Source organism: Pocillopora damicornis, chromosome 9, assembly GCF_964200805.1.
Source record: "Pocillopora damicornis chromosome 9, jaPocDami1.2, whole genome shotgun sequence".
Lineage (NCBI taxonomy): Eukaryota > Metazoa > Cnidaria > Anthozoa > Scleractinia > Pocilloporidae > Pocillopora > Pocillopora damicornis.
The window spans coordinates 10,668,151-10,693,358 of NC_142678.1; the positions used below are offsets into that span (position 1 = coordinate 10,668,151).

General features: G+C 38.6%; 5 protein-coding genes and 1 pseudogene across 6 annotated transcripts; 1 reads left to right on the plus strand and 5 right to left on the minus strand.

Moving 5' to 3' along the window:
- The first annotated feature begins 522 nt into the window (after positions 1-522).
- LOC113666547 (major facilitator superfamily domain-containing protein 6-A) lies at positions 523-2,312 on the plus strand. Its single transcript, XM_027182342.2, has one exon. The coding sequence runs from the start codon at positions 637-639 to the stop codon at positions 2,272-2,274; it is 1,638 nt and encodes a 545-aa protein (XP_027038143.2). The 5' UTR covers positions 523-636; the 3' UTR covers positions 2,275-2,312.
- A 302-nt stretch (positions 2,313-2,614) lies between these two features.
- On the minus strand, positions 2,615-7,656 carry LOC113666545 (uncharacterized). Of its 2 annotated transcripts, none has more exons than XM_089182508.1 (4): positions 7,531-7,656; positions 6,712-6,808; positions 5,258-6,226; positions 2,615-3,504 (listed from the first exon to the last, which is right to left on the minus strand). In XM_089182508.1, exons 2-4 carry the CDS (start codon positions 6,785-6,787, stop codon positions 3,236-3,238), a joined length of 1,314 nt encoding a protein of 437 aa, XP_089038634.1. In that variant the 5' UTR covers positions 6,788-6,808; positions 7,531-7,656; the 3' UTR covers positions 2,615-3,235. The 2 variants fall into 2 exon arrangements, with proteins under 2 accessions (XP_089038634.1, XP_089038635.1); XM_089182509.1 differs by having other exon boundaries at positions 6,722-6,808; positions 7,531-7,581.
- A 745-nt stretch (positions 7,657-8,401) lies between these two features.
- LOC113666550 (uncharacterized) lies at positions 8,402-10,719 on the minus strand. Its single transcript, XM_027182344.2, has 4 exons — positions 10,504-10,719; positions 9,623-10,102; positions 9,207-9,320; positions 8,402-9,012 (listed from the first exon to the last, which is right to left on the minus strand). The coding sequence occupies exons 1-4, from the start codon at positions 10,577-10,579 to the stop codon at positions 8,696-8,698; spliced, it is 987 nt and encodes a 328-aa protein (XP_027038145.2). The 5' UTR covers positions 10,580-10,719; the 3' UTR covers positions 8,402-8,695.
- A 1,244-nt stretch (positions 10,720-11,963) lies between these two features.
- On the minus strand, positions 11,964-16,119 carry LOC113666551 (uncharacterized). Its single transcript, XM_027182345.2, has 3 exons — positions 15,627-16,119; positions 14,671-15,189; positions 11,964-13,303 (listed from the first exon to the last, which is right to left on the minus strand). The coding sequence occupies exons 1-3, from the start codon at positions 15,703-15,705 to the stop codon at positions 13,122-13,124; spliced, it is 780 nt and encodes a 259-aa protein (XP_027038146.2). The 5' UTR covers positions 15,706-16,119; the 3' UTR covers positions 11,964-13,121.
- Positions 16,120-17,742: 1,623 nt separating this feature from the next.
- LOC113666528 (uncharacterized) lies at positions 17,743-21,184 on the minus strand. Its single transcript, XM_027182312.2, has 3 exons — positions 20,973-21,184; positions 20,034-20,184; positions 17,743-19,845 (listed from the first exon to the last, which is right to left on the minus strand). The coding sequence occupies exons 1-3, from the start codon at positions 21,028-21,030 to the stop codon at positions 18,534-18,536; spliced, it is 1,521 nt and encodes a 506-aa protein (XP_027038113.2). The 5' UTR covers positions 21,031-21,184; the 3' UTR covers positions 17,743-18,533.
- Positions 21,185-24,274: 3,090 nt separating this feature from the next.
- LOC149040070 (uncharacterized) overlaps positions 24,275-25,208 on the minus strand; it is a 2,441-nt pseudogene continuing 1,507 nt past the window's right edge.

Below are 25,208 nucleotides of genomic sequence, written 5' to 3' on the forward strand. Positions count from 1 at the left end.
CTCTAGTAACATAGGAGGGGGAAAATTATTTATGCCACGACAATATACCTAACTAAATATAAACACCAAACAGTTAATTCACTGAATTGGCAAATTCCTCTTCCAAGAAATGCGGGAATATATCATTGTCAGCAAACGGTATGGTATGGTATTAAACCTGTTCAGAAAAGGTACAGACCATTATTTTCTTCTCCTTAGACGGCCTGACCGCAATTGAAATACAACTTTAAAAGCAACGATTCTCGAGGGCGATTACCTTCTCTTCATGACTTCAGTAACGCTGAAAATGCTAACCCTAAAAATCTTGCGAGATGGCTTTTTCTTTGACCTATTATACTCATGGGAAATCGGTTTCCGAGATCAGGTCGGCTATCAAGTTTTTATTAGTGAATAAATGATCATCAAATCAATCTCCTTATAAGGAGAAAGGAACAATCGAAGTACCTGCCTTGAAGCGTTAATTTTGCTTCAGGCATAAAAAATTAACTTGACTGAACTAAACTGTTTCTGTTTCCCCAGATGATGTCACCTCATTGTAGGTAACTCAACATCCCGGTTTAAGGTATCAATGAAGGTTGTCAATCTGTTTTGCCCCGCGTGCATACTGGAAAATCCCAAAACAGTTCTGCTGAGTCAATGGAAAAATGCCCGAAGGATTCAAAAATGTCCTCTGAGAGACTTTGTGTCAATGATGAAGAAGGAGATGAGAATTCAAAACATCGCTTCGATTGTAAAATTAACCGAAAGCGACTGGTGTCCAAACTATTTTACCTGTTCTACTTCTCGGCTTTTGGATCGCTGTGGCCTTATCTATCATTGTATTTTAAACAGTTGTTCCTATCACCGCGACAGCTTGGTATTCTTGTGGCAGTTCGGTCGCTTGTTCAGTTTGTTTTTACGCCTGTTTGGGGAGCCCTTGCGGATCGCTTCAATAAAAGTAAATTTGTTTTATTATTAGGATTGTCAGCTTGGCTATTGTCAACATTTTCATTGGCAATAATACCGATAGGAGAACAACCGAAAGCCTGTTATGAGATGAACTCTTTGTCTTTGTCATTATTCCAAAATGGCTCTACTACACTGACTAACTTCACCGAGGTAATATCGCGAAATCACCAATCTAACGACGAAATTGTTCATGACCACACTCGCTCTTATGAATCTATTTTTGGAACCAGCAAATATCTTCCGTGGGCCTTAAGCTTTTTCTCAAATGACTACGAGCCTGAGAAGTCGACTAAACTCAAAGAGGACACTTTTCCGAATCTACAATATTACCCATCACCTGAGAAAATATCCGACTCCTCTCGATTGTTCATTTTCATGGTTTGTGTTATAGTAATTGGACAGATTTTTGCATCACCGACGCAGTGTTTGGCAGATACAGCCACTCTGCAGATCCTCGCCGAAGATAGCCGTGAATACGGCAAGCAGGCTTTTTGGGGATCAGTTGGTTATGGTATGACAGCTTTCATCGTTGGTACATCGATAAGCGGACGGAGAACCCCTAATCCTTGTAGCAAGGAAATGGACATTAATTATATTCCGTGTTTTTATGTTTTTGGAGTTTTCATGGTGACTGCATTGATCGTAGCAAGTCGTTTTAAATTTAAGCCCGTTGATCACACACAATGCAAGGAAACAGCCATAGGAGGACTAAGAGTGCTGAAGAAATTTGATTACGCGTTTTTTCTATTCATTGTATTTTTTTGTGGCACAGCTTTTGGTTTTATACAGACGTTTCTATTTTGGCATCTTCGCGAGTTAGGGGCCCAACAAATACTGTTTGGACTAATTATTCTATCCAACAGTACTGCAGAAGTAGTAGTATATCTACTGTCAGAGCGACTGTTACGAAACATTGGACATTTCCGGGTGATGTACCTCGGACTCCTATGCTATGCTCTGCGATTCTTCTACTATTCTTATTGTAGCAGACCGTGGCTTTTTTTGCCTATCGAATTTATTCAAGGTGTAACCACTGCAGCTGTTTGGTCCTCATTTGTGTCTCATGTTGGTGCGGAGCCTGGCGTGGCAACAACGCTTCAGGGTCTCGTTAATGGATTTTACACCGGTCTTGGTTACGCTAGTGGCGGCCTCTTGGGAGGTGTGATGGTTCATGAATTTGGTACCAGCACTGCCTTTCTAGTCTTTGGAGAATTAAGCTTGATAGTCCTTTTCGTTTTCATCATAGTAAATAATGTTCGCCAAACAGAGAAGAGCAGTGATATAACTTTTAAAACCGTATCCAAAGCAGATGAATTTGAAGAGTAGTTACCCTTGGTTAAATCACAGAATAAATTTGTTATTACTAATAACTGGTGTTTCCATTGTTTGCACGCAGAAAATTTAATCTCCCGTGTGAATTTTCTTCGAACAACAATTCAAACAGATTTTCAAATAAATTCGATTAAGGTGTGCTATTTGGAACACATACAACGAATCGTTTTAAACACCAATAGTACCCGGCTATCATTTGTACACATGTGAAGTAGAACAAATTCGACGTAAGCGCAGGAGCTGATTCGAAATTTATATAAAACAATCGATTTGTAACACTACGTTAACTTTCACCAGAGCAGACCTGATGTAGAATACATAATATTATAGTTACTTGATATTTAACGGCCTTTATTTTATTCCATCTATGTGGAAATTGATATTTGCAAAAGGACGATCGTCTTAATCATTTTATGATCCGACATTTTTAAAAAATGATCACATCGGAGATTGAAGCTCGGAAATACATCAAACAAATTTCATACCCTAGAGCAGTGACAAATTGATCCTCATGCTGATTTTCTTACGGTAATACTGCACCAGCAATTGTTTTTAGTTTTCAAAAGAAGTTGTAGTGGTAAGAAAAGGAAAATGAATGGAAAAGAGTTAAGTTGTATTGGGAAAGTTCTCAAATACCTTTGACGAGACCTAAACAACTAGCTTTGCCTCTTTTATTTTGTAAATTTGAAAATCGTTCATCCCTTTATAATTTATAGAAAAGTATATTTACGTTTTCTCTTCGAAACAAGGTTTATCAATCAATTCCACTGCCGATATTGCACATAAGGATTTGAATATCAGAAGGCTGAATAAAAGGTAGATACATTTACCAATTATAGGCAATTTGTGGTATTTTTGAATTTGCCAAGTGTACAACTGTAGACATAACCAGATATGACTTTGAAATTCTGCAAATTAGAATAATTCTTAGCTTATTTAATCTATTGTCCATTTATTATACTGATGGCCTGTAAATATGACTTCTCTCCTCTGCCATTTCACTTAACGTGCGCTCTAGGTTTACTTTCTTTGTTTCAGTGGATTTACAGCTGTTAAGGTGACAGAGTCGAACCTTGATACTCTTGCCGGTACAGTTCTGTCCGTGACCTGAAGGAAGATGAATCATGCACCTGCGTTTGGAATAAGTTAATCCTCCACCACACGTTGTCGTACAATGTGACCACTTGGACCATTCTGACCATCGCTCACCATCCTCAGAGCTGTCTGTAGGCAGGATAAAAAACCACCATGATCATGGTCTCTCCTCGTAACACTTAATTCTGACTGCCATTTTAGTAATTTCAAAACGATTAAGGTTTAAGGTCTTTAGTACCGAAGGAACCGTGCTAAGAACCATTATGAATGTTTCCGAGAGCTACAGAATTACATGGATTGATAGATAACCGATGTTACGGATGAATCTGACTCGAGGAGAGTCAAACTAATTTCTCATCTATTTTTTTCCAACTCGATAGGACCACAGGCTATCGTTTGTAGCCTCGATGGTCAGGCTATCCTATTACTCTCCATTTAAAATAACTAGCGGTTTAAAAGCTCAGCTGGACATTTTGTACGCACGGAAGCGATCAGACGAAACTGACAAACTGGTTGAATTTTTTCTACATTAGTGGTATTACCATTTACCCTTACGCAGAGCACTTTTATGAAACTCGAAGTATCATTCTTGGGTTGATCAAAACACGTCCATGTCGTTGCCCCTTTGCTGCACAGGAATTCGGACGGTCAAAGAGCTCACTTCACACTTGTGAACTATTTAACAGAAGCAGCTAATAGTCAGAGTAGCTTCGAGTGAGCGGATCACCAAAACACATTAAAGTCACGTTATTTTCAGAGTCACATCATTGATAATGCCACATTACCCCCAGCCTCGACCCGATTAACTTTTGATACGATTAGTTTTTTAGTAAAAGCAAGTTGGTCGGTAGAGGCTCAATATTTCCATAATATCTCGTAACAGTTAATGGTACTGTAACAATAGAACGAGAAATGGCGATCATTGTGCATAGTAAAGCAGATTGAAGTGGAGCAGCAGCTAATAGTCATTGATAAAAGATGAAGATAAAAAAAATCTTTGGCTGCAAAGATAAAGTTAACAGTGGGTCTTAAGATTCGGTGGTCAGGTACTTGGACAGTGGGTTTGTAGAAGACCCACTGAGACCAAGTCAAGAACAAGTGCAATCTCGCTATTCTGTAGAGTTTCGGTGTAGAAGGAATTCTCTTTCGGATAGGTTCCTTACTCGCACCACGTTGGTCTTTATGTTGAAAAAGTATTGCATTAACACTACATATAATGGCTTTGATCGTTATCCGTTTCGAAGTAACCTAAGTGTTTTATCCGGTCCATATATGAATGGGGATGGGGGGGGGGGGGGAGGGGGGGAGAAGGGAGTCAATTTCAGTCGTTTTCCGGTCTTTTACTTTTGTCATTTGTGACATATATTTGTCGTGTTTGTTTGTTTGATTTTGATGATCTCCAGCTTTCGTTCCAGCTCCAGCGTTCTCCGGCTTTGGCTGAGACCGCTATCTGATAATTAATTGATACATAACCGTTATCGGCAGAAGACATAATGGTCTCCTTCGCTCATTTTTAGAGCAGGGGTGAACATAAAAATCAGTTACTGGTTCAGCCATGGAGTCGCCAAGTTACATCGTTTTTATTGAAACTGTGAAGCAAAATAACAAGGGGAGCGCCCATGAGACTAACCCGTAAGATTCTCCCGCGAACGATACTCCTTTAGTTACGCTGCATTGATAGTATTTTTACAGACTAGACGTAACCAACGCATTTGTATAGGTAATCACATGATTTCGAGTTTAATTTAGGATAAATCAGTTTCCACTCCATTTTAGGTTTACTCTAAAGCCAGTGCAGGTTCGAGAATGCTTGTGTTGCTAATAGATTTCTTTGAAAGTTACGACAGAGTTTACAGTTTAGTCTAATAAAATTATTACAAACCTCCGTTGTTATGGTTATGTTTCGTACGCTCCTCCTCTGGTTTTTTAGCGATCTTTGCATCTTGAGCTGTCAATTTCTTCACAAGCTTCGTCAGAGTCTTTGCGGCATCGGCTAGATTTGCTGCCATTTCAGCACTTTTTAGCATACTCTTGTATCTCAGTTCTTCCTTTTTAGTATCTTCTATTGTAATCTTAGTCTCGTCGGTGTCGCTGGACTGCTGATTATGGCTCTGAATTTGGGTTGCGTTATTCTTCTTAGATGCCACACCTTCCGAAAGTAAGCTGGACAATTTTTCACCTCCTCGAACTCTAGTTTTAAGGATCTGTTTTACCAAAGGCGCATACTCTGACGGCGTTGATGTGTGCTGCGTTTTATCGAGTAAGTTTAATCTTTTTATTGCTCTTATTCGAGAGGAAATTAGGCCAGATAGCGTAGGAATGAGAGCACCTTGCATGGCAGCATAATTATTTTGGTAATTGTTGAATTCTGGTACCATGGTCCTCACCGGTGGATCCTGTTCTTCTCTAGTGTCATCGTTTAGGTATTCTTCGTTCGATTGCTCATCATAAGTAGCTTGGCCATCATTGTCCTTGGGGGCCACGTTGTTATCGTCATTATTGTCAACATCATTGTAATCTGCCATCTCATTCCCGAACAAAGACGAGTAGGCTGTGTTGTAAGTGTTGTCTTCAGTGGGTAACCCTTGATACGGTTCATCGTTGGGATCCATTTGGTGACCATCATCTATTAGAGGGTAATTCTGGTCCTCTTGATTTTCACCATTTACGAAGACAGTATTTGGCGACTTTAAAGGACTGAGCTCATTTGTTCCGTCCAACTGCAGAATTTGTGACGGCATCATATTGTTGCGAACGTAGCTATCGGGCGGAAGGTTTGTCAGCGGAACAACAACTTGTTGCTTTTTTACTTTGTCAAAGGTTTGATAGGCTGCCGTATGCTTTTTCTTTCCTACATTGAATTTAGATGAAATGGTTAGGAATCTACCAGATTGACATGACAAGGCAGTTCAAAGCAATAGAGGACTTTCTAATATTTACGGGTGAGACGTAATGACAGGGAAACTAGCTTAACTTAATGCTTCCGGTCAACCGAATCAATCTTTGCCGCGTAAGCCAAAACAAGAACTTTGGTGGGGTTGTGCAAGGCGAGGTCAGCAGACAAAGTAAGCACGTCCAATAATGGAAGTTAGGAAACTCATCGCGATCGCTGAAACCCTAATAACTTCGAACTTTGAATTCAAATAGTAAGGAAATACTTGAAATAAACAAATGACTAAATCAAATTTGACCAACTAACAAAATACTTCATAACAGTATCATTCTGTCAAAAAAAGTGAAAAGTTCTTCAGCGGGTGGAGGTTTCTCCTTTATAAACTTAAGTCATTCAAAGCATGTTCAGTACAAAGTGATGGAATGTATTGTATTAGATCGTACCTCTACTTACTAAACTTCCACACTTCAAAATGGAACACGTGAGTAAAAAGAGGAAAATTACTCTGGCATTCACCATGACCACTGTGCTTTACTTCACCTAAAAGTGTACAGAAAAAAAAAGTACATTCCAGATTTAAAAAATTGCACACGGAATAACACGAAATGTGATGCCTCTATTTCAATCTCTCAAAAAGGGTATCCTCTATATTATTAACTCATTTCCAATGGGCATCTTGTTTTTTTCTTTGAAGAAAAAATTATGATTAATGATCACAGTCAAAGCAAAGGCGATGGTTGATTGAAGTATTTTTTATATTTCCAATCTGGAAAAAAGAGAAATTGCTGAATGGGACCAGCCCGCTTTAGTAACGTTATTATTGACTGTTGTCAAAATCACGGTGAAATTTCTTATCCATATCCTAAGCTTGACGTATGTTTCCTTTATAGAATAACAAGAGAAATTATCGCAGGATGTGCAAGCTATGACTTTGAAAGTCAAAAGCAAAGCATGTAAGAAAGTTTATTTTTAAATGTCACGGCCCTAACACAGGTGGACGGAGCTTTTAAACAACTTAACAGCTCATTATCCTAACTTAGGATTCGGAGAAAATTAACCATAGAAGATGATTAATTATGCTATTATACACAGTTTGGTTGAAAACTGAAAGTTGTCCCAAATCTGAAATTTCCATAACGAACACACTTTTATATAACTTATAAACAAATTTAGCCAATTTATTAGATTGAAACTTAATCAAAACAGCGTGCCACAACCGTTACATAAGATCATAGTAAAGTTAGCATGGATCACATACTTACGCAAAAATGATATGTTTAGAAGTAGTGGTCCTTAACTAAGACGAGTGCTCGCAGCATAAGTCGATGATAGCGCTTGTTTGATCAACCCATTAGAAAGAGGCCAAATCGAACAAAGAAATTAATTATGCTTGAAGCAACCTGTTTTGTTTTTAATTGCGCAGCTTGTGTAACGGGTACCATCTATAGCAAGCCTAGATTAGTTTTGGAGACTAATACCTTGAAATGTCTAATGAGTAAACAAACATTTGCCACTCGCTCTTGTAAAAAGCAAAGTCCCATTTTACTCAGCAAAATCAGGGAATTTGGTTCGGGTTCGGAATGGGTCGTAGACACTCGTAGCTGTCCTTATGATGTCAAGCTTCCACCTTTTTATTCTAATTTTTAATTTTGCCTTTCATGCCCCGAATTTATTTTTGCAAATGATCTACTAAACACCCAAACCCAGATATTGGAAAGGACTCATGATGACTGGAAATGAATTCCATCGAGACCAGTTCAAAACTGTTTGGCTGTGAATAAATTAACACTGCTCAGGGTCTGAATCTTAAAGGTGGCCTCATTTTGGTTTCAGACCTTTTTCTAAAAATCTCCTTAACTAGTAAACTCGTATATGTTACACTTCTGTATTTCCACTAACTTGACGTCCGTCGACGCAAGAGTGGTATTCTAAAACTTTAATCCAACAATTCATCAATTTGATGCTAACATCTAATTGTGAAAGAAATTCTTGAAAAGGAATTCTATTCGCAAGTCAATGAACATTGAGAAATAGTTACGGCAGACTAAGTTTTGAAATTGAACTCTATTGTTCAGTTGTAGTTATCAAGAACGTCTTGATTGGGAGGGTTAAGTTGTACTCAAAACAAGTCTGTTAGAGCCACACTGATATGGATTTATTGATCTTTATTATTATCAATTTATTACAAGCGATACATCAAGAAACAACAATTAGAAAAAGGAACGAACAAATGGAAAAAATATAGATGAAATGTTTCATTTCGCACAATCAACATAACGGCTAACGGTTTTTTTTTGGTTCTAAGATGTTTCCACAGTGTAATATTAAACGTGATCACATGATTAGTACGATTATCGACACAGGTTTGCCTGTGAGTATACTTAGCTTATTCTCGCCCAGTAACTTAAAAATGCACCCTGTTAACTATTATGTAACATTGTTATTGCTGTTAGTAGCTGTCCCAGTTTTCCCACGGGTGGATTTTCCTTTTTTGTTCTTATAACTTAATAGTTTGCTATACGCCTTGGATTGCTTCAGCATTCTTTTCAGCGGAGCCAGGCTTATCTTGAAACGTTGAATACGAAGGCCCAATGGAATAACTTTGCGTTTTAACGGAGAGCGAAAAATTGACCGACTGAGAGGAAATACTATTGGTATTCGCTTTGTTAGTATTAATTTACGCCAAGTTTTAAGCATCCGACGAACATCAACCTTTCTGCCCTGTCCAGGTCTCTTCGATGCAGCTGTAGTTGAAAGAAAAATAAAACCTTCGTGAATGCTAGGCTGGCATGATGATCAACTACCTCTCTCAAGGGCCACCTCGACATAATTACAAACACATTAGAATGGCGTCGGTTTTTAGCATTTTTTAACCCCTATAATTTTTTCGTTTTGTTTCTTAAAGATTAAAAAGCTCAGTGTTTACTCTTATACTCACGTATTGAACTTCTTTCGACAAACATGGTGGATGGGCCACTGTCACCACGCAAATCAACGCTGTGGTCAAATGAGTAAGGATACCAGCCCCTTAGTGGTTGAAAGCCCCGGTGTCCTCAAAAGAAAAGAATAGATTATAGATTTTTCAATGTTGAATTCGTACAAATGGCAGACTGCAGACCACGATTAATTTTAAATTTTTATGATAATTAAATTGAACGTTAGAAGGAGTTTCATTACTTAAAAGGGTAGCACAGCTGTAAGTCACCCATCTTTACTCATTTCATGTAATGTGAATTTCATTAACAATAACACTGATCTCTATACTCAACAAATGCATCAGTGACCCACTCACCAAAGCCGTTATATAATAACACTGATCTCTATACTCAACAAATGCATCAGTGACCCACTCACCAAAGCCGTTATATCCGTATCCATAACCAGCTGGAATATGTCCAAGAGGTGAACCATACCAGAGACCACGGCCAAAACGGGAATCATACCCATAACCCAAGGTATGCCTCAGTGGTTGGGGCAAAGGACTGTGCACAAACCGATGTGGGAAAGGAGGACCGTGTCTGTAGAAGAGACGGTGCCCGATGGGACCAATTGGTCTGTAATGTTGCGGTAGATGAACAGGGTAAATACCATGATATCCACGGTAAACAGGAATGTTCAGAGGATGGCGATGCATTAAGTGGTGGATGTATCCTCCGAATGCTGTCGGTACTCCGTTAGGCATCAAGGTCATGTGGTGTGCTGAGGGGAGTAAGGCACCAACACTCGGTGCTGCTGCTAGAGTTACAATTTCATGTTTCTTGTTTCTAGAGGCTAGATTAGGCTTAACAGTTTTATGAGGGATATGAAGTCTCTTGGATTGATAACCATGCTTTCCTGCATACGAAAGAAACAATGAAGCATAAAAAAATACGTTTTGTACGAAGGTTTTGAGGTCACGAATTCTTTTTTACCATAGCATACTTAAATTGCAAGTAATTTGTGGAACCAAGTTATTGACAAAAACAATAATTGTAATCGATTTTGGCTTCATCTTGCCTTTTTCTTTCTGTTCTTAGTGTTTTACGAATTCTGTGAGTGTAGTATGCAATCGAAAATCCATATGTGATAGAACAAAAAAGTTTTTGTTCCCCGCATAATCCAATTTTCCATGCGAGCATGAGAGCTGACTTAGAAATTGAAGGAATATTGAACATTTCAAAACCTTAAGCCATGGAAAATGTGTATGAACACTGACACAGACAATTAACGGACTGAAATTGTTGAAGAATACTTACTTGCTATATGCTTTGGCTCAATAGTCGTTGAAATCAGAATAATCAAAGCGAGGTAGAGTGGAATATTATTCTTCATTTTTCCTGATAAACTTGTTTTCTGATCAAATTTATTCGGAGTTTGTCTTTATATCTGCCACGCAAAATGTTATAAAAAGGACTCTTTAATAGGATGACAATACCATGCTATTGTTTTCCTTTGAGGTCCAAAATAGTCATGGTTAAACCCCAAATTAACAATAACTATTACGGGTGACAGATAAACTTAAAGATTCCTTAAGTCAAACATGAGGACTTTTGTTTAATATCATTTTGATGTTAATCGTCATTATGGCTGGACAGTTTGTCTCTAACATAGACCAGCTCGCCATAATTTGTAACTATCATTATTAGTCGTGACCTTATTCAATTCGTGTAAGGATGAAAATTTTTTTTGTTTTGAGAAAAAGTCTTCTTGATGCAAATCACATTAAAAGTGCTTAAGGATTGCTTCCATGCAACGAAATATTTAAGGTTTCGTAATTATTTCACGGGTTACCTCTCTTTTAACGCTTATCATGCTTCAGTATGAGCAAGCACCCTAGCACTAATATACGTAAGTGTCGATTTTTGCAAAACTTTGCTATAAGAATCATCTTAGGACTTAAGATATATGACCACATTAATTAGTAATAGTTTCGAATCACTTGGATGGCTCAATATCAACGACAAATCAGAGGTCAACGATGCTGTAATGGTCCATAAATGCTCTAACAAACTAGCTCCTAACCACCTATGTGATCAGTTACAAACTGGTCATCAGTAAGCTCCAGAAAAACACCATCTATATCTATGATTTAAAAATTTCACGTGGTCGCTTGGCAACCAGACATCCCTTTTTCTGTTCACAAATGAGTAAGATACAGGAATACTTTACTGAGAAATAAGTTTATTACTTTGACCGGCTTATATTCTATTATGTCCTTGCTGCAAATGCTCAAAATTATGAAATTATAGCTACATGGAAATTTTGGTCGATTTCTGGGTCAACGGTCAAGCTTTGCTAATAAATTAGTAATGAGTTTTAATTTGTTAAACTCTTGGAAAGTTGAGGGCATGAAAAATAGGGCTACCATCGCACATGCGTGTGGACCGACATAAAGAATTTCCGACAATTATTGAAAGACATGGTCAGAATATCTATCGGAAAGCATCAGATTTCTATCCTCCTAATTGGCCAATTGCGTATCGAAATACATAAAAACCCAGCAGCGGCTAACGTCGCTGCATCTATTCGAAACCTGTGAGATTTTTACAAGATTGTCAAGATTACAAAGTCGAAGTGCTCGATTAAGTTGGATCACAAAGAATGGTCATATAGAAGTATCCAATAACTTTTTATTCTGAATGGGGCTAGGGTTCAGCTGCTGCAAATGTGTGCTTCCAGTGGCATAATCATGGTTCCCAGATACAAAAGACAATGCGAAATTAGATTGATTTTTTATTTGCGAAATGTTCATAAAATAGTCGACACGTACGTAGCTTAATTATGGCAGGAAGGTTAATTAGCCCAAGGTTTACATAATGGGGAGTAATATGGTCACGAAATGGTGCATTGTTTATGATTCTTACAATTGGTCTTGTAGCTTTACCACTGAACTGAGACAATGGAGCTTCATAATTATTTCCTCATAACATGCAGCCATGTGTTGGATGAGGATATACAAGTGCATTATAAACACTTACAAGAGACTGGCTTTTTACATTTCGTTTCAGTTTTTCAATTTTGTTTACACTTTTTCTGGCTAGGTTTAATTACCAATTTAATCAATATAGACGCGTCATAACCACCTTCGTCAATGTAGCTTCAGTCGTATCATCTGCTAATTCAACCAAGTGGTCGGTTGTAGTTTTTCCAGCTCTAAGGCCAATCTGGTTCGGTACTGGAATATTTCCAGTCGTGAAATGAAATAATGACTGATTAAAAATGCATATTTCTTAAAATTTTACTTAGAGCTGAAAGGACTGATATAGGGCTTTAGTTTTTACACAAAGAGCGAGAGCCTTGCTTGAAATAGAATTTCTAAATTGCCTAGAAATATGCTTTGCTTGTATGTATGTATCGCCACCGTGTATTTAAATGTTGCCTTTAGTTCATGTTGTATGTGTATGCAGTTTCTATCTAAACACAATTTTTCGATACGATACCAAAACATTATATCGTAAACTTGTTTACATTTCTCTTTTGAAAGCAGTCGTGAATACTTGTTTCTGCATTTTATTACAACATAGCGGGAGAACATCTTGAGATTTCTCTTGTGATTCCTCTCGTCGATTTTCTGTCTAGGGAAGTGTTCTTCTAGGGACGCACTTTCTTTAGAGTTTTACTTAACAGCAGTAGAAGGCAGTAAAAAGTAATTAGAGGTCAGTGAGAAGTAGAAGGAGAAGGAGTAGCCGCTGGCCGCAGAAAGTAAGAATAAAGAAAAAAACAAGAAGAATCTCGAAGCCTATCCATAACGAGAGTAGTTCTAAAGCTAGTTTCTCCCATCATTGTGAACCAGAATGTTTGGTTGAGGACTCACTGACATATAGTTTTCATGAACATGATATTTTATCTGAAGGCGCTTATTAATGTCCACGAGCTACTGCTTTTGTACTTTCTTCTTCGCAGATTTTAGTTTCATTGCTTCCATTAGTTTCTGTCGTTCAAGTTCAGTTTCCTCTCTAATCTCTTCCATTTTATGAGCGACATCCTCAATTGGGGAGCTGTGTAAATTCGCTGAATTGTCTAAAATTTGATCTTCCACGTTGGTAGCATCAACGGCTGCAGGAGATAAAGAGAAAATCTGTCAAGACTCTGTCGCTTAAAATGTGCAAATCATTGAGCTTTGTTCGAGCGTTTGCTTTATCGCCTTGTATATTAGAACCAACCGGGTGAAAATAGCGCGACATACAATTTAATGAATAATGGTGCACGAAACTGATTAAAGCTTGATGTAAAATATCTGAGAGACTACGAACGCCCTGATTGGTCAAAAGCCTATCATTTATTGCACTAGTAAACCCCTAGTCGTTTTACAAACGCTGTAGACTCAATTCTCTACAGGTTTAATAGCGTAATAACTCACTTGGGATGTTGGGTGAACACTCAAAAAGTTTGTAAATCACTTCCCTCTTGCTCGTGATTTAAAAACTCTTATCACGTAAACTGTGGTGTTATACAGGGATTTCCGGCCCTGAGAAAAGCTGTAACAACACACGTGAAAAAATATCGTATTTTTTCACGAGTGTTGATATAGCCAATCAGCTGCTGACACGTCACTTGCCTTTGGCGCTACTCGGTCAGGTTGAGGAATGATAGGCAAAGCCTTCACGATTCTCAATACAAGTTTGTTTGTCGGAGCTTCCTCGAATTATATGGCGGCTAAAACACTAAAAAATATGTATTGCTGACAGACAGCGAGGTTCAAACTTTCCTTGAAGGGGAAGAAAACCAATAGACCAGAAGAAAACCGAAAGTTACTTATTCAGTGGCTTTGGTGTTAGCATTTCTCTCGGCTGAGAATGAAAATCGACAACTGGAAGATTTGTCACTGGCCGATTTTGGCGGTTTACCTGAAAGACTTCTTCTGTCGGTAAGGACAAAGTCAATAAATGAGATTTTTTAAACTGAAAATTACGTCCATTGTTGTTTTTGTAATCATTATTCAACGCATTTTTCCATCTTAAGAGTTAGCGCTAACACACTCTACGGTTGTTATTCGGGAATAATCGATTCATTTATTTTCATTCATCAATGAAGTCGGCTTTTCTTCTCAGTAAAGGGCTTTTGTGTTTATCTAATAAACAAAATAATACATGGTTGCTCGTAGATATGGAATTTCTCTTCTCGTGTTCAACTCGACATCTCACTCGTTCGTTGCGCTCACTCGTAAGCTATCGAGTTAAACACACGAAGAGAAATTCTATATCTACGCGCGCCCATGTATTATTCTCTATTTCTCGTGCTCTCCCAATATCCAGCGTGGATTATTATGGCGGTAAACCGATACAGTGTGCGGTCTATTACTTAGATACCCAACACATGATCGGTGGAAAAAAAAAACTTTCCGCGTTAATGACTCAAAATTTCGAACAGATAAAGATGATAGCCATTGCAATAAATAACTTAGTTTCTTATAGCATTCTTACGATACATTCTTGCCCCATGCCCTCCAAGAAACATTGGTCCAAGATGATTATGTCTGTACATTTCAACAGCGTGATTCATATAGAATCCTGGATACTGTGGAGGTATTATCGGTCGGGGAATCATAGTCCCAGTGACAGGCTCCTGATACATCCCGTCATTTGGATCTGCTAGGAAAACTGGTCCTGAAGCCTGCATATGAGGCCAGTGAGTATAACCATGATGAAGTCCCCAGGGTATCATGGGATAGTAGCTCTGATGAGGGTAAAATCCACGAAATCTAACGTAGGAGCCGTAGGGAAACAAATGTGAGATTTGAGGTCCAGGAAACGACGGATAGCCGCGATGCAGAGGACTTGGTACACCGGTAGGTCCAACAAGCAACTCATTTTCTGCATTTGCAGGAGGAAGGTAAGGTCCTTCAAGTATTGATGTCGCCACGGGCGGAACAGCGACGACTTCTTGTCGTCGGTATAAACTTGGATGAGACTTTAGAAGTTGCTTGGGTCTTTTTAGTTCTCCTTGAATTTAGGTGATAATCACAGTTGGAAACGCTGGCTCAAAATTTGATCAGTTATGAGTTAAAACCCCGAAACTCACGTGGTTCAGAGAAATTCTTAGCTTTCAACAAAGCAAGATTTCTTCCTAATCAGACCACGTTTCTTGATCATTTTCCCGATGCTTACGTCAAATTGTTTGCTTAATCGAAAGAATGACGAGAAAGTTTCCAAAAGGGACCCAGTTTAAGCCCTATTATCTCCACCATTCCTGTTTTTCGGAACGTGGCATAGAAACAAGCTTTGATTGTTATCGTCATTATTGAAACTGAATCTAAACTTACTCCGCAAAATACAAAGACTTATAACCGGCTATTTCTTCGGACCAGTGAAAAAATCACAATACACTGTGACAACTTTTCAAATTTCTGCCTGTTATTTAGAAATGAATCTGAACTTACCTGTTGCCGGTCGAGCAAACACCTCTTGGCCAAGAACGATAACTAGGACAAGAAGTCCACGTGCAAAAGGTAAGTACATAGCAAAACCGAAGTCAAAGATTTTGAGTTTTTTTTACTTTTCTTTCCTCGTAAAAATATTTCGACAACGGAATGTAAATTAAAGACAAACGTAAAACCACATGGAGTTTTTCAAACTTAAAAAAATATTTAGTTTGTACCCGCCACCGGTAAAGTTTGTCAAAACAAACGTAAAACATGTCAGGTTTGTACGAATAGGACCCTTTCTTTTCAAATACAACAGATAACTCAGCCACATCGTCAGATATTTGAAAGCCAGTTTGAACTCTCTTTTCTTAATACTTCTCAGATACGATGAATCTTTAAAAAAACTTCGACAAAAATTTTTTGCAGCAACAACGGCTATATTTTTTTTTCTATCCGTAAAACTATTCTATTCATAAAACTATTCTATCTACAAAACTATGCTTCGCCTTCTGAAATGATCTTTGAAATACTAAAGCCAATTTTCATCGCCCCGACTCGTTCAGATAAGTTCACAACTCTAAATCAAACGCAGTGCGTTTGCCCCTCTGTGTCAGTTGTGACTACAATCTTCCCAGTTTTCTAAAGAATTGGTGATCAGTTTCAGAAATATTTATAATGACGTATTTATTTTCTTTCATGTAGATAGATTTCTCAGAAAGGACAGCAACGGTTTTGCCTTCTTTTATTTTCGTTCCTGAACTGAAATTCCTCTCCTTTTCAGACTACACAGTGTCTTTTTGCAAGGTTTGGAAACGTACTTTCTTATCTCTTCTCGCTTGACTTGTTCAATCTTTTTATCACCCTTTCTTTGTTAAGGTTGTTATTACGAGGATGTTTGGTTACTTAAGAACAACTTATTAGATGTGTCTTTATTGCACTGATACTGAGGCTACAAGTGAACAGGTGTAAATAGCTAAAATTCTGCTGTGGAAGGCGAAATTTAGGTAGAAGTTAATCGCAACTCTTCGTTTAATTAAAGATTCATCTCACCGATTCTGTGGAGATATATTTTATGATTTTAGTATCACACAATTACTAGCAGATGTTCTGACGGTTTTAATTTTTGCAACTTATCCTCTTGGGTGTTCAACAGCAATCAGTGGAAAGAAAATGAAAGGATCCTTAGAGTCAAAAGTATTGTCCTTGTTCAGGATCCTGTAAGCAGGGCCGGTCAAATAAGACTTTGCATTTTCCTGCGCAGTGGTTTCGTGTGGCACTCCGCGAGCATCCTTCATGATTGGAACAGTGATTAGGCCGGGCTTGACTTTCTCTGTTGAAGAGGAGGGACAAACGATGTCAAAACTTACCCTATCGTTCATCACATGGAAGATAAAGATAATGCTCTTAATGGTTACGATGAAAACTGAACTTTTAAGATTAAAGCCAACTCATCCATGATCGTCTTACAATCTAAGTTCTTTAATCACTTGTTTAGTTTAGTCGCTAATGAAGTTTGTTAGGTGTTACTGTCCCAATCAGCTGTGTTCTTAAACCATAACAGTGGCAGGTTACGCTACTTGACATAACACTTAACGATGTTTCATAGGATTCTCTTTGCCAAAACTGCCCATTACTGCTGCTTCATTTTGGTATTGATATCTAACTGCGTGCATTATCTCACTACATATATATTTGATAAAAGACAGTTCACAGTCTTATAGTCTTACAGCCATACAGTTCTGTAAAACTTATCTTCATAGAAAATCGGCTGTAACGGTTATTTATCCGTGTTTAAGCGCAAATGAATTCGGTAAACCGAAACACAACTTGATGAAGGTCAAATTTAGAAACGAATAGTTGATCTTAAGTAAACTTACCGGATCGTATCCTTTTTGTCGAAGGTCTTCCATTTGCAACTTTAGACGTAAGAATTATTGAAATAAGAATTACATTGCGAAATATTTGCCATCTCATTTCCTTCAAAGCTAAGTAGACTTCCGATAAAATTACCGAACTCAGCTCTGCAGAGTGAATATAGATTCACTTCGTAAATGGAGTTCAACTAATTCTTAAAAGTTTTGTAAGGTTGATCCTGCGATTGCGTGGTGTTGCTAAGTAACACTCTTACCGGTGGTTTTCACGGTTTTATTTCAACTTCTATCCATCTAGGGCTCATGTTGACATAACGGGTGAAAGCATGGTGTAATTACTCATCATGGTAAAGAAGAGTGGTAAAAAAATATATAAGTATTTCCGCCGTGGTAACTAGAGAGGCATCCAGGATAGAAAAAGATATCAACAGCAGGTTAGTGGATCGCTGTGCAAACACTTCACCAGGACATCAATTATCAAAATGCGTCAATTACAATCGTTAAACCCTATGCTGCTCGTTATATTTTTCCTCCGACACCGACAAGGAGAATTTGTTTAACAATCAAGAGCTTCTCTAATTGGCGATCTTTGTTTTCATGAACATAATTGTTTATTCAGGGCTGATATTAGAGTCACTCTGGTGGTTAAGTGTGGAAACCAACCAATCACAGCGGAGTACAATCTTATGTTTAGGTGACACGTAACTAGTCGACTTCTCAACTTTTGGAGTAGTCCTAGGGGAGCAGAAGTGACTACAACGTAAGACACACAATAGTGTAGGCTATTATTGTTTTGGCCATCTTGATCATCTTTGACAAAAACATAAACCGAGACCTAAACGCTTCAGGTGGAACCCTTCGAACTAATTGAAACATTAAGATTTATCATTCCTAGAGCAGAGCAGATCTCAAGGCTTCCACACATACTGGGGTTTTACAAAATTTGTTGTAACCGGACTAGCTTAAAACGAAATAACATTAAAATGAAATAACAGAGTTGTGACATTATCTATATACAGAACGTCAATAGAAGCTGACAAAAACGAAAGTGTTATCTTTCGTCAATGTCAGGGTATCTTTGTTCCCCTTCATCTTCGTCAGCATTGTAACTTTCTTCGTGCTCACGGTCCGAATGATGTGGTGGAGGCTCATCTCGTTCATCATTGTCATAGTCGGAATTATCATCGTCATCTTCATTATCATCTTCTCCCTCATCATCCATTGGATATGGAGGTCTTGGATTCATTGGTCGATAGAAAGGTAACCGCGTTTCGGTGGCGGGGAATGGTCGTGCAAAAGGTAGATATTGATTAACACGAGGAAGAAATGACGGCTTTTGAAACATGGCTGGTCCTCGATATGAAAGGGGTATAGGCCCAAGTGAAGGAGTTGTGATCACATTCTGAAGACGTTGCATAAAGTCTGTCATGTCATTGTTTTGAAAATTTTGTATTTGTGGAAATTCTTGTTGGGGCACAAGTAATCGCGCTTTCGACTGAAGTTGAGCGATGCGATTTTCCAACTGGTCTTCAAGAAGCCACCTTTGTTTCGCAAGATTTAATTCCTGCATTTGCATTCCCTCTCCTGGCAAGACTCCCTTTTCTTCCTTTACTTGTTGCATATTTCCTGTGTTAGGAATTTGTGTCATTAGATCTCTTGAGTTCAGCATTTTATTCATGCCACTGTTTTCCATCATACTCGAACTCCGCATACTATCAGTGTTATACAAATCAACATCTTTTCCAATGTCCGTGCTTTTCATTCGTGCGATGAAGTTAAGAAGATCCAAATAGTTTGCGCGCTTTGCAGAGAGATCCCCTCCTTTAGTTATGGAAGATGGGCTTCTGCTGTGATCATAACTTTCTTCTATCTCTGTCTTTAAAGTCTGGCCGAACTTTTTTCTTCTAAAAGGGTGTCTCGATGATTCGTCTTGTTTATATCTTTGTTCAGCGTTGTGGGCTGATTTAGCCTTTTTTGCAACTTCGTTCAATAACCTCAGTATTGCAGCTCGGAGTTCGACGACTGTTTTATTTTTGGAAGCTTCTGATTTACCTTCGATGCTGTATATGTCGGCTTTATCGTCCTCGCCTTCCTCTTTTGATTCTAACAACTGGATTTGTTCACTAGTTAGTTTTCTTTTGATAGCCTGAACATCTTTCGAATGATTTTGGTACAGTTTTTTTAAAAGTTTTCGGAACTGACTACCAACTACGACTTTCCTAGCGAAGTGGACATTTTGGGGATTTCTCACTAAAACATCTTTTCTAGTTGCTGGAAGAGAAATGATCTTTGCTGCCCCGTTTAAGTCTTGTGAAGAACTTGTTGATCTTTTCTGTGTCAAAGGTTTACTGGGTGCTATTCTCCTGAAAACAAAATGATAATAGAGACTTTTGGTAATCATCATAATTGCCCTTAACAGAGAGCTCTAACACTGAAATAAAAACCCTCAGGCTTAACTAGTGTCCCTCCCCTTGGGCAAAAATGCAAAAAAAAGAAATGAAAAAATTGAAAAAAGCAGTAGATAAACTTGAGACTGATAACGGATGCTTACCCGGCCAACGTTTTTTCCATGTTTTTGCTTTTGATTTCTGGTCTGGCTGTAACACTTCCTTTCGCTTGGAATTCCGTTTTCAAAATCATTTTCTTATTTTTCCACTCTGTTTTCATTTTTATATGTCGCCCTCCATGGATGTTCATGCATTCTGCAGAGGTGTTTATGATATGTGTTAGTCGACTTGCAGTATACCTCAATTACATGGGGCTAATCTCCGCGGTTCACGCCCTAAAGAAGATTACGAGCCGGATACAACCTAAGGTTCTACATGCATACACAAAAGATGATTACACAGTGACTTGAATTAGCAAAGCAACTGTTTTGACTTTTTAAATCAAAGGGTAAAGAAATATCTGCAGCGAGCGTGAATGAAAAGAATACTGGGCTTCAGGATACCGTTGGCTTCTCTAAAACATTTGTGTTTTAACTTCAAAACATTTCACAGCCCTCCATCTACATGAGCTTGGCTCCAAACTGCAATTGGCTCTAACACAAAGCATTTTGTCAACACCAGTGCATTCGACTCGGAGCGCTATTTAGCCAATAGGCTTTTACGCCTCCATTAAGGTGGTCCTTTTTTTTTAGGATTTATTTTGTTAAGTCAGTCGAAATCCCAAATTACAAAGACTAACGTACCTCTCAAGTCTAAAGTACGCACACACATCGGTGCGAACGTCGAGCATTAAGACACAGTCTGTTGTCAATGATATTGTAAAGAACTGGTCAGCCAATGTTTAGTATTACCCCATATTGAGGTGAGAAGAGCAAAACAAGTGAAACAACGAGCTGAGTCAAACAATAAGCTGGCAATGACAACCCTTAGGTACTGTCACTACTTTTTTAGACAAAAGTAAGTTAAAAAGATTTAAGCAATGAAGTGTTTCGTTCTGATGCCACGACGAATATTCTTCATTTGGACGGGCTTGTACTGCTTACCTGAACCTTGGGGAAAGACACAACAGAGCATGATCCAACCAAATACGGCTGACTTCATTCTGTGAAAAGCTGACTTTTTCGTTTTAGAAATTTAACTTACATTTTTAAAGCTTGGGTTCACGGCACGAGAAATCAAATATCATTTACAGCCTGCTTTTTCTTCTTAAAAAATTGCAACTTATTTATTATTAAAGGATAGACTGCGAAACTAAGAGACCCTGACCAGCACAGGTTAACTGCTGTTTTATTACAATTGAAGGCCCGTCCATAATGGTTGAGGCGGAGAGCACCTGCTACACTTCTCGTTTAAATGTGACATTTAACTAAATTACCTGCTCAGCCTAAGTTTGGTGCAAGAAACTGTTTCGATGCCAAACTAATTAGCTTAGGAGTCAATAAGATTTATGCAGAATGAACTTTAAGCTCTATTGCAAATCAATTACTAATTGTTTTTGTATAAAGTCGGCTACTAATCGTGTAAAATGTTATGAAAATGTCGTCGTGGATTGGATTTCTAAGAGATTTTTGTTTCCAGTAATTCTCTTTCCTTTCTGTAACGGAGTTTTAACACATCGGAAACTTTGTCAAAGTTTCTATTTACGCCAAGATTTACAGGTAAATGGGCGGAGATTAAGTTAGATTTATGATCGATGTATTCTCAAAACCTTTATAAGTTTCCTCCCACCTATTGAACAATTTACTTTTGTCATAGTACGCATGCCTGTCACATGTGTTGCTGAGTGAGTTCGCATCTTGTTTTCAGTTTTTGTGGCTAAGATGGTGGCTTAAATGCTTGTTTTGTAAGAATTTGAATAAAAATGCATTACTGAACCACCCACGTCCACAATGGGAAGTAAGATCTATCTTACAGATGTATCTGCTGAGATACTGGATTGCTCGACCAGCAGAAAATGCAGGTTGGTGAAGTTTCAATTTGCTAGGAATTTGGGTCGTCAAGAGTAGATCCCAACCTTTGCAACAACGGCAAAAACAGTTTCTCAATAATGCGCAGCCTTTCCTCTTGGTAACTTCATTAACGAATCAAGCTGTGTAGCAAAAGTCTGATAATCTGAAAAGCAAACAACGCCATCTTCAGACAAATAACTTAGAACAACCGTCTGTCAGAATCTTTAACAAGGCATCACCTACGAAGAAGAAGGTACTCCGGCTTATATTTAACTTTGAAGATTGCCTATTTGGGTAATGATAAAGATCTTTCAATAGCTATGAACTTCCCTGTCTTATATCTATCATTGCAGCATTTGGGCAGATCCGCTCTGGTAGACAAAATCGCAATTGTCCGTGACGAAATCCAAGGACAAATTTTGTCGTGACAATTTTTGTCTCGTCTGTTGCATCTGCATTGACAAGGTTTAAGTCCTCAAATTGTGTCAACACTGTCAATATTATATTTCATTATAATTTATTCAATTCTGCTGCGCGCCAAAACATTGATTTCGTCTGGCGAGATAATGGAGCGCGTTCAAATTTTGTCACTTGTTGCATTCCTCTTTCTTGTAAATATCGCTCAGATGGCGAACGAAATACTCCTTATGGTGTGCCTGTTGTTGAGGCATTAATGTCTTCGGAATCAAGTGGCCCTCTTAACGATTGAATACTGAAGAAGACAGAGACGCGGGCACGTCGACACAACCCATACTTTTGGAAACTTCCAATGGTTTGAGATTCATTACAATGACCGAAGGATTCCCGGGGATTATTTCAGAAAGCAACTACGAATGAACCGATGCACCTTTGATATTCTGTTGAACGTCTTGCGGCCGGCCGTAACTCGTGAAAATACAAGATTGCGTGACTGCATTGTTCCAGAAAAAGTTCTCGCGCTTGGTTTGTACCGTCTAGCTCACGGCAACTCGTACGTAAGTATTGGGCCGGTTTTCAACGTAGAAAGGTCGACTGTTCTAGAAGCAATGCAAGATGTTTTGGAGGTCCTTTCCAACTTCAGGAATGATTACATAAAATTTCCCATCACACAGGCAGAAACACGGCATTGTATAGAGACATTTCAAGATGTTTCTGATCTCCCGAACATTGTTGGTGCAATTGATGGATCTCATAAAGAATAGCTGCCCCCCCTCCCCCCCCCCCCCAGACAGTGCGGTGGACTATTTCAGTCGCTACCAACAACTCAATTTCATTGTTCAAGCTATTGTAAATGGCGCGAAACGCTTCCTTGACTTTGCATCTGGCTTTCCAGGCAGTATGCATGATGCGAGAGTCTTACGAAATAGTACAATATTTGATCTTGCAGAGCACGATCAGATTCTGACGGGTCCTTCTGTGCAAATTGGGGGTAATGATATCAATTCTATCTAGATGGAGACAGCGCATACCCATTAGCCTCCTGGCTTCAAAAACCATTTCCTGCAGCAACGAGAGATCCAGAGGAAATAGCTTTCAATAAAGCTTTGTCTGGTGCCAGGGTAGCAGTAGAGTGCGCTTTTGGAATGTTACAAAATCGCTGGCGTATACTGGGGAAACGGCTGGATAGTAAAAATTTCATTTGCCAACAAAATCGCTGTTGCTTGTGCAGTCCTTCACAACTTTTGTCTACTAAATCAAGACGAATGGAATGATGACCCTCGAGATCAAGGACATGAAAGCAAAAACGATGATGTGATAAGGGATGGGGACGACGTTCGAAGTGTGTCAAGAGAGTACGTTTCAAATGCGTGACTGAACCACAACATTTAATCGATATTCTTCCTTTCCAATCACGCAAATGTAATTTATGAATCCAAAAAATTCATACACTATTGCAATTTCAATGAACTATATAGAAAAAAAACAAATCGAGAATTAAGTTATTATTGCTCGCAATTGCTGTCCTGTTCTTAATTTTTTACTTTTACACTTTGACTTCTTTGAATAATGATTGAGATTACAACAAATTGAATCAAATCATGTTATCCATGATCCGTCCTTCACTCGAAAATTATTTTAATAAATCAAGTCTGATCATTTGAATGAAACTCAAGTATGTTCCAACGGTTGTAAACAATCAAAAAGACGAAACTGTTCTATAATATTATAAACTGAATCAAGCCATGTTACAGTAGTCACAACAGTTTCTTTACTCGAAAATGATTTTAATAAAGTAAAAGCGAATCAAATATAGTTGCAACTATAAACTCTACAAACTGTAACAATATGAATTATCAGACTGAACAGTCCACTGATAAATAGGTAAACTGCTAAGCATCTTTTTTTTTATCCTTTATGGCTTCCAGAAGAGAGCCCATGAAAGATGCTATCATTTCTAATTGTTTGCCGTGGTTCTGCTGCCATTCATTCCATTCCGGCGTCTTCGGTCGGCACTTTCCTCTTCGTTGTGCGCTTCCTTACTTTCCGGCACTGTTTGCTAGGACCGGCTAGATTGACTTCGCCATTCGAGATTTCATTGCTGGTCCCACTGGTGCCACTAGAAGCAATGCTACTTTCTGGAGGACTTGGCGTTCCGCTCGTGCTTGGCTGTGAGCCATCATGATCACTTGGAGGGTTTGCGCTTAGAGAAGACGGAGAAGCGATGCTTGTCCCTGCTTCGACCACGTGTTTCATGGTACTAATATCTCGTGTTCCAAGAACTCGGTCTATTTTGTCGTAGAAAACACTTTTACGTATGTGACCTCGCGTCTGACTCTTGTTCCATGACTTTGCCTCTTTATATTTGTCATCAGATACTTGATCTTTCGCTGGCATTTTTCGTCTGTCTTTTTGGTGCCGAAGTTCATTTCAATCTCGTCGCAGATTTCAAGCCAAACTTTCCTTGCGTCCTTACTTTGTAGACAGTCGTGTTTTTCAGCCCAGAGATCAACTAGAAAACTTTGCTCCTCGTTTGTCCACTTGTAATAGCTTGCCTTTCCTTTTCCTTTTTCTTTTGTGCTGCTTCCAGTCGTTTGAGCTTGTGGTTGTGTTTGTGACTCTTGTGCAATGACCTCTTCTACTTCTACTTCGTCGGATGGAAACTGACGTGTTTGAAAATTGCTCCATTCTCGGAAAATCTCCCTGCAACATGCGGATGGCTAAACTGGTCATCGTAAGTAGGGACGTTACAGCGCCTTACAGAATTCGGTTGTTCAGAAGGATAGCTTGCCATTGGGTTTAAGTGCCACTCCCGCTAAGAGCGGTCCTCTCGACTTCCCGTCGGAAAAAAGTTTTCTTTTATTTTTTGCCCATGAAAAGGGTTTAGGACACATGTTTTAAAAATAGTCAAGT

Excerpts from the sequence above, each read along its gene's own strand:
- LOC113666547 (XM_027182342.2), top strand. The coding sequence starts at position 637 with ATGGAAAAATGCCCGAAGGATTCAAAAATGTCCTCTGAGAGACTTTGT.
- LOC113666545 (XM_089182508.1), bottom strand. The coding sequence starts at position 6,787 with ATGGTGAATGCCAGAGTAATTTTCCTCTTTTTACTCACGTGTTCCATT. Across the intron at positions 6,227-6,711 it reads TGGAAGTTTAGTAAGTAGAG|GAAAGAAAAAGCATACGGCA; the intron begins GTACGATCTAAT and ends AATTCAATGTAG. Across the intron at positions 3,505-5,257 it reads ACATAACCATAACAACGGAG|ACAGCTCTGAGGATGGTGAG; the intron begins GTTTGTAATAAT and ends TCCTGCCTACAG.
- LOC113666550 (XM_027182344.2), bottom strand. The coding sequence starts at position 10,579 with ATGAAGAATAATATTCCACTCTACCTCGCTTTGATTATTCTGATTTCA. Across the intron at positions 9,321-9,622 it reads ATACGGATATAACGGCTTTG|GACACCGGGGCTTTCAACCA; the intron begins GTGAGTGGGTCA and ends TTTTCTTTTGAG. Across the intron at positions 9,013-9,206 it reads TGTCGAAAGAAGTTCAATAC|CTGCATCGAAGAGACCTGGA; the intron begins GTGAGTATAAGA and ends TTTCAACTACAG.
- LOC113666551 (XM_027182345.2), bottom strand. The coding sequence starts at position 15,705 with ATGTACTTACCTTTTGCACGTGGACTTCTTGTCCTAGTTATCGTTCTT. Across the intron at positions 15,190-15,626 it reads GTTTGCTCGACCGGCAACAG|GAGAACTAAAAAGACCCAAG; the intron begins GTAAGTTCAGAT and ends CCTAAATTCAAG. Across the intron at positions 13,304-14,670 it reads GCATGGGGCAAGAATGTATC|CCGTTGATGCTACCAACGTG; the intron begins GTAAGAATGCTA and ends TATCTCCTGCAG.
- LOC113666528 (XM_027182312.2), bottom strand. The coding sequence starts at position 21,030 with ATGAAGTCAGCCGTATTTGGTTGGATCATGCTCTGTTGTGTCTTTCCC. Across the intron at positions 20,185-20,972 it reads TGTCTTTCCCCAAGGTTCAG|AATGCATGAACATCCATGGA; the intron begins GTAAGCAGTACA and ends ACACCTCTGCAG. Across the intron at positions 19,846-20,033 it reads ATGGAAAAAACGTTGGCCGG|GAGAATAGCACCCAGTAAAC; the intron begins GTAAGCATCCGT and ends TTTTGTTTTCAG.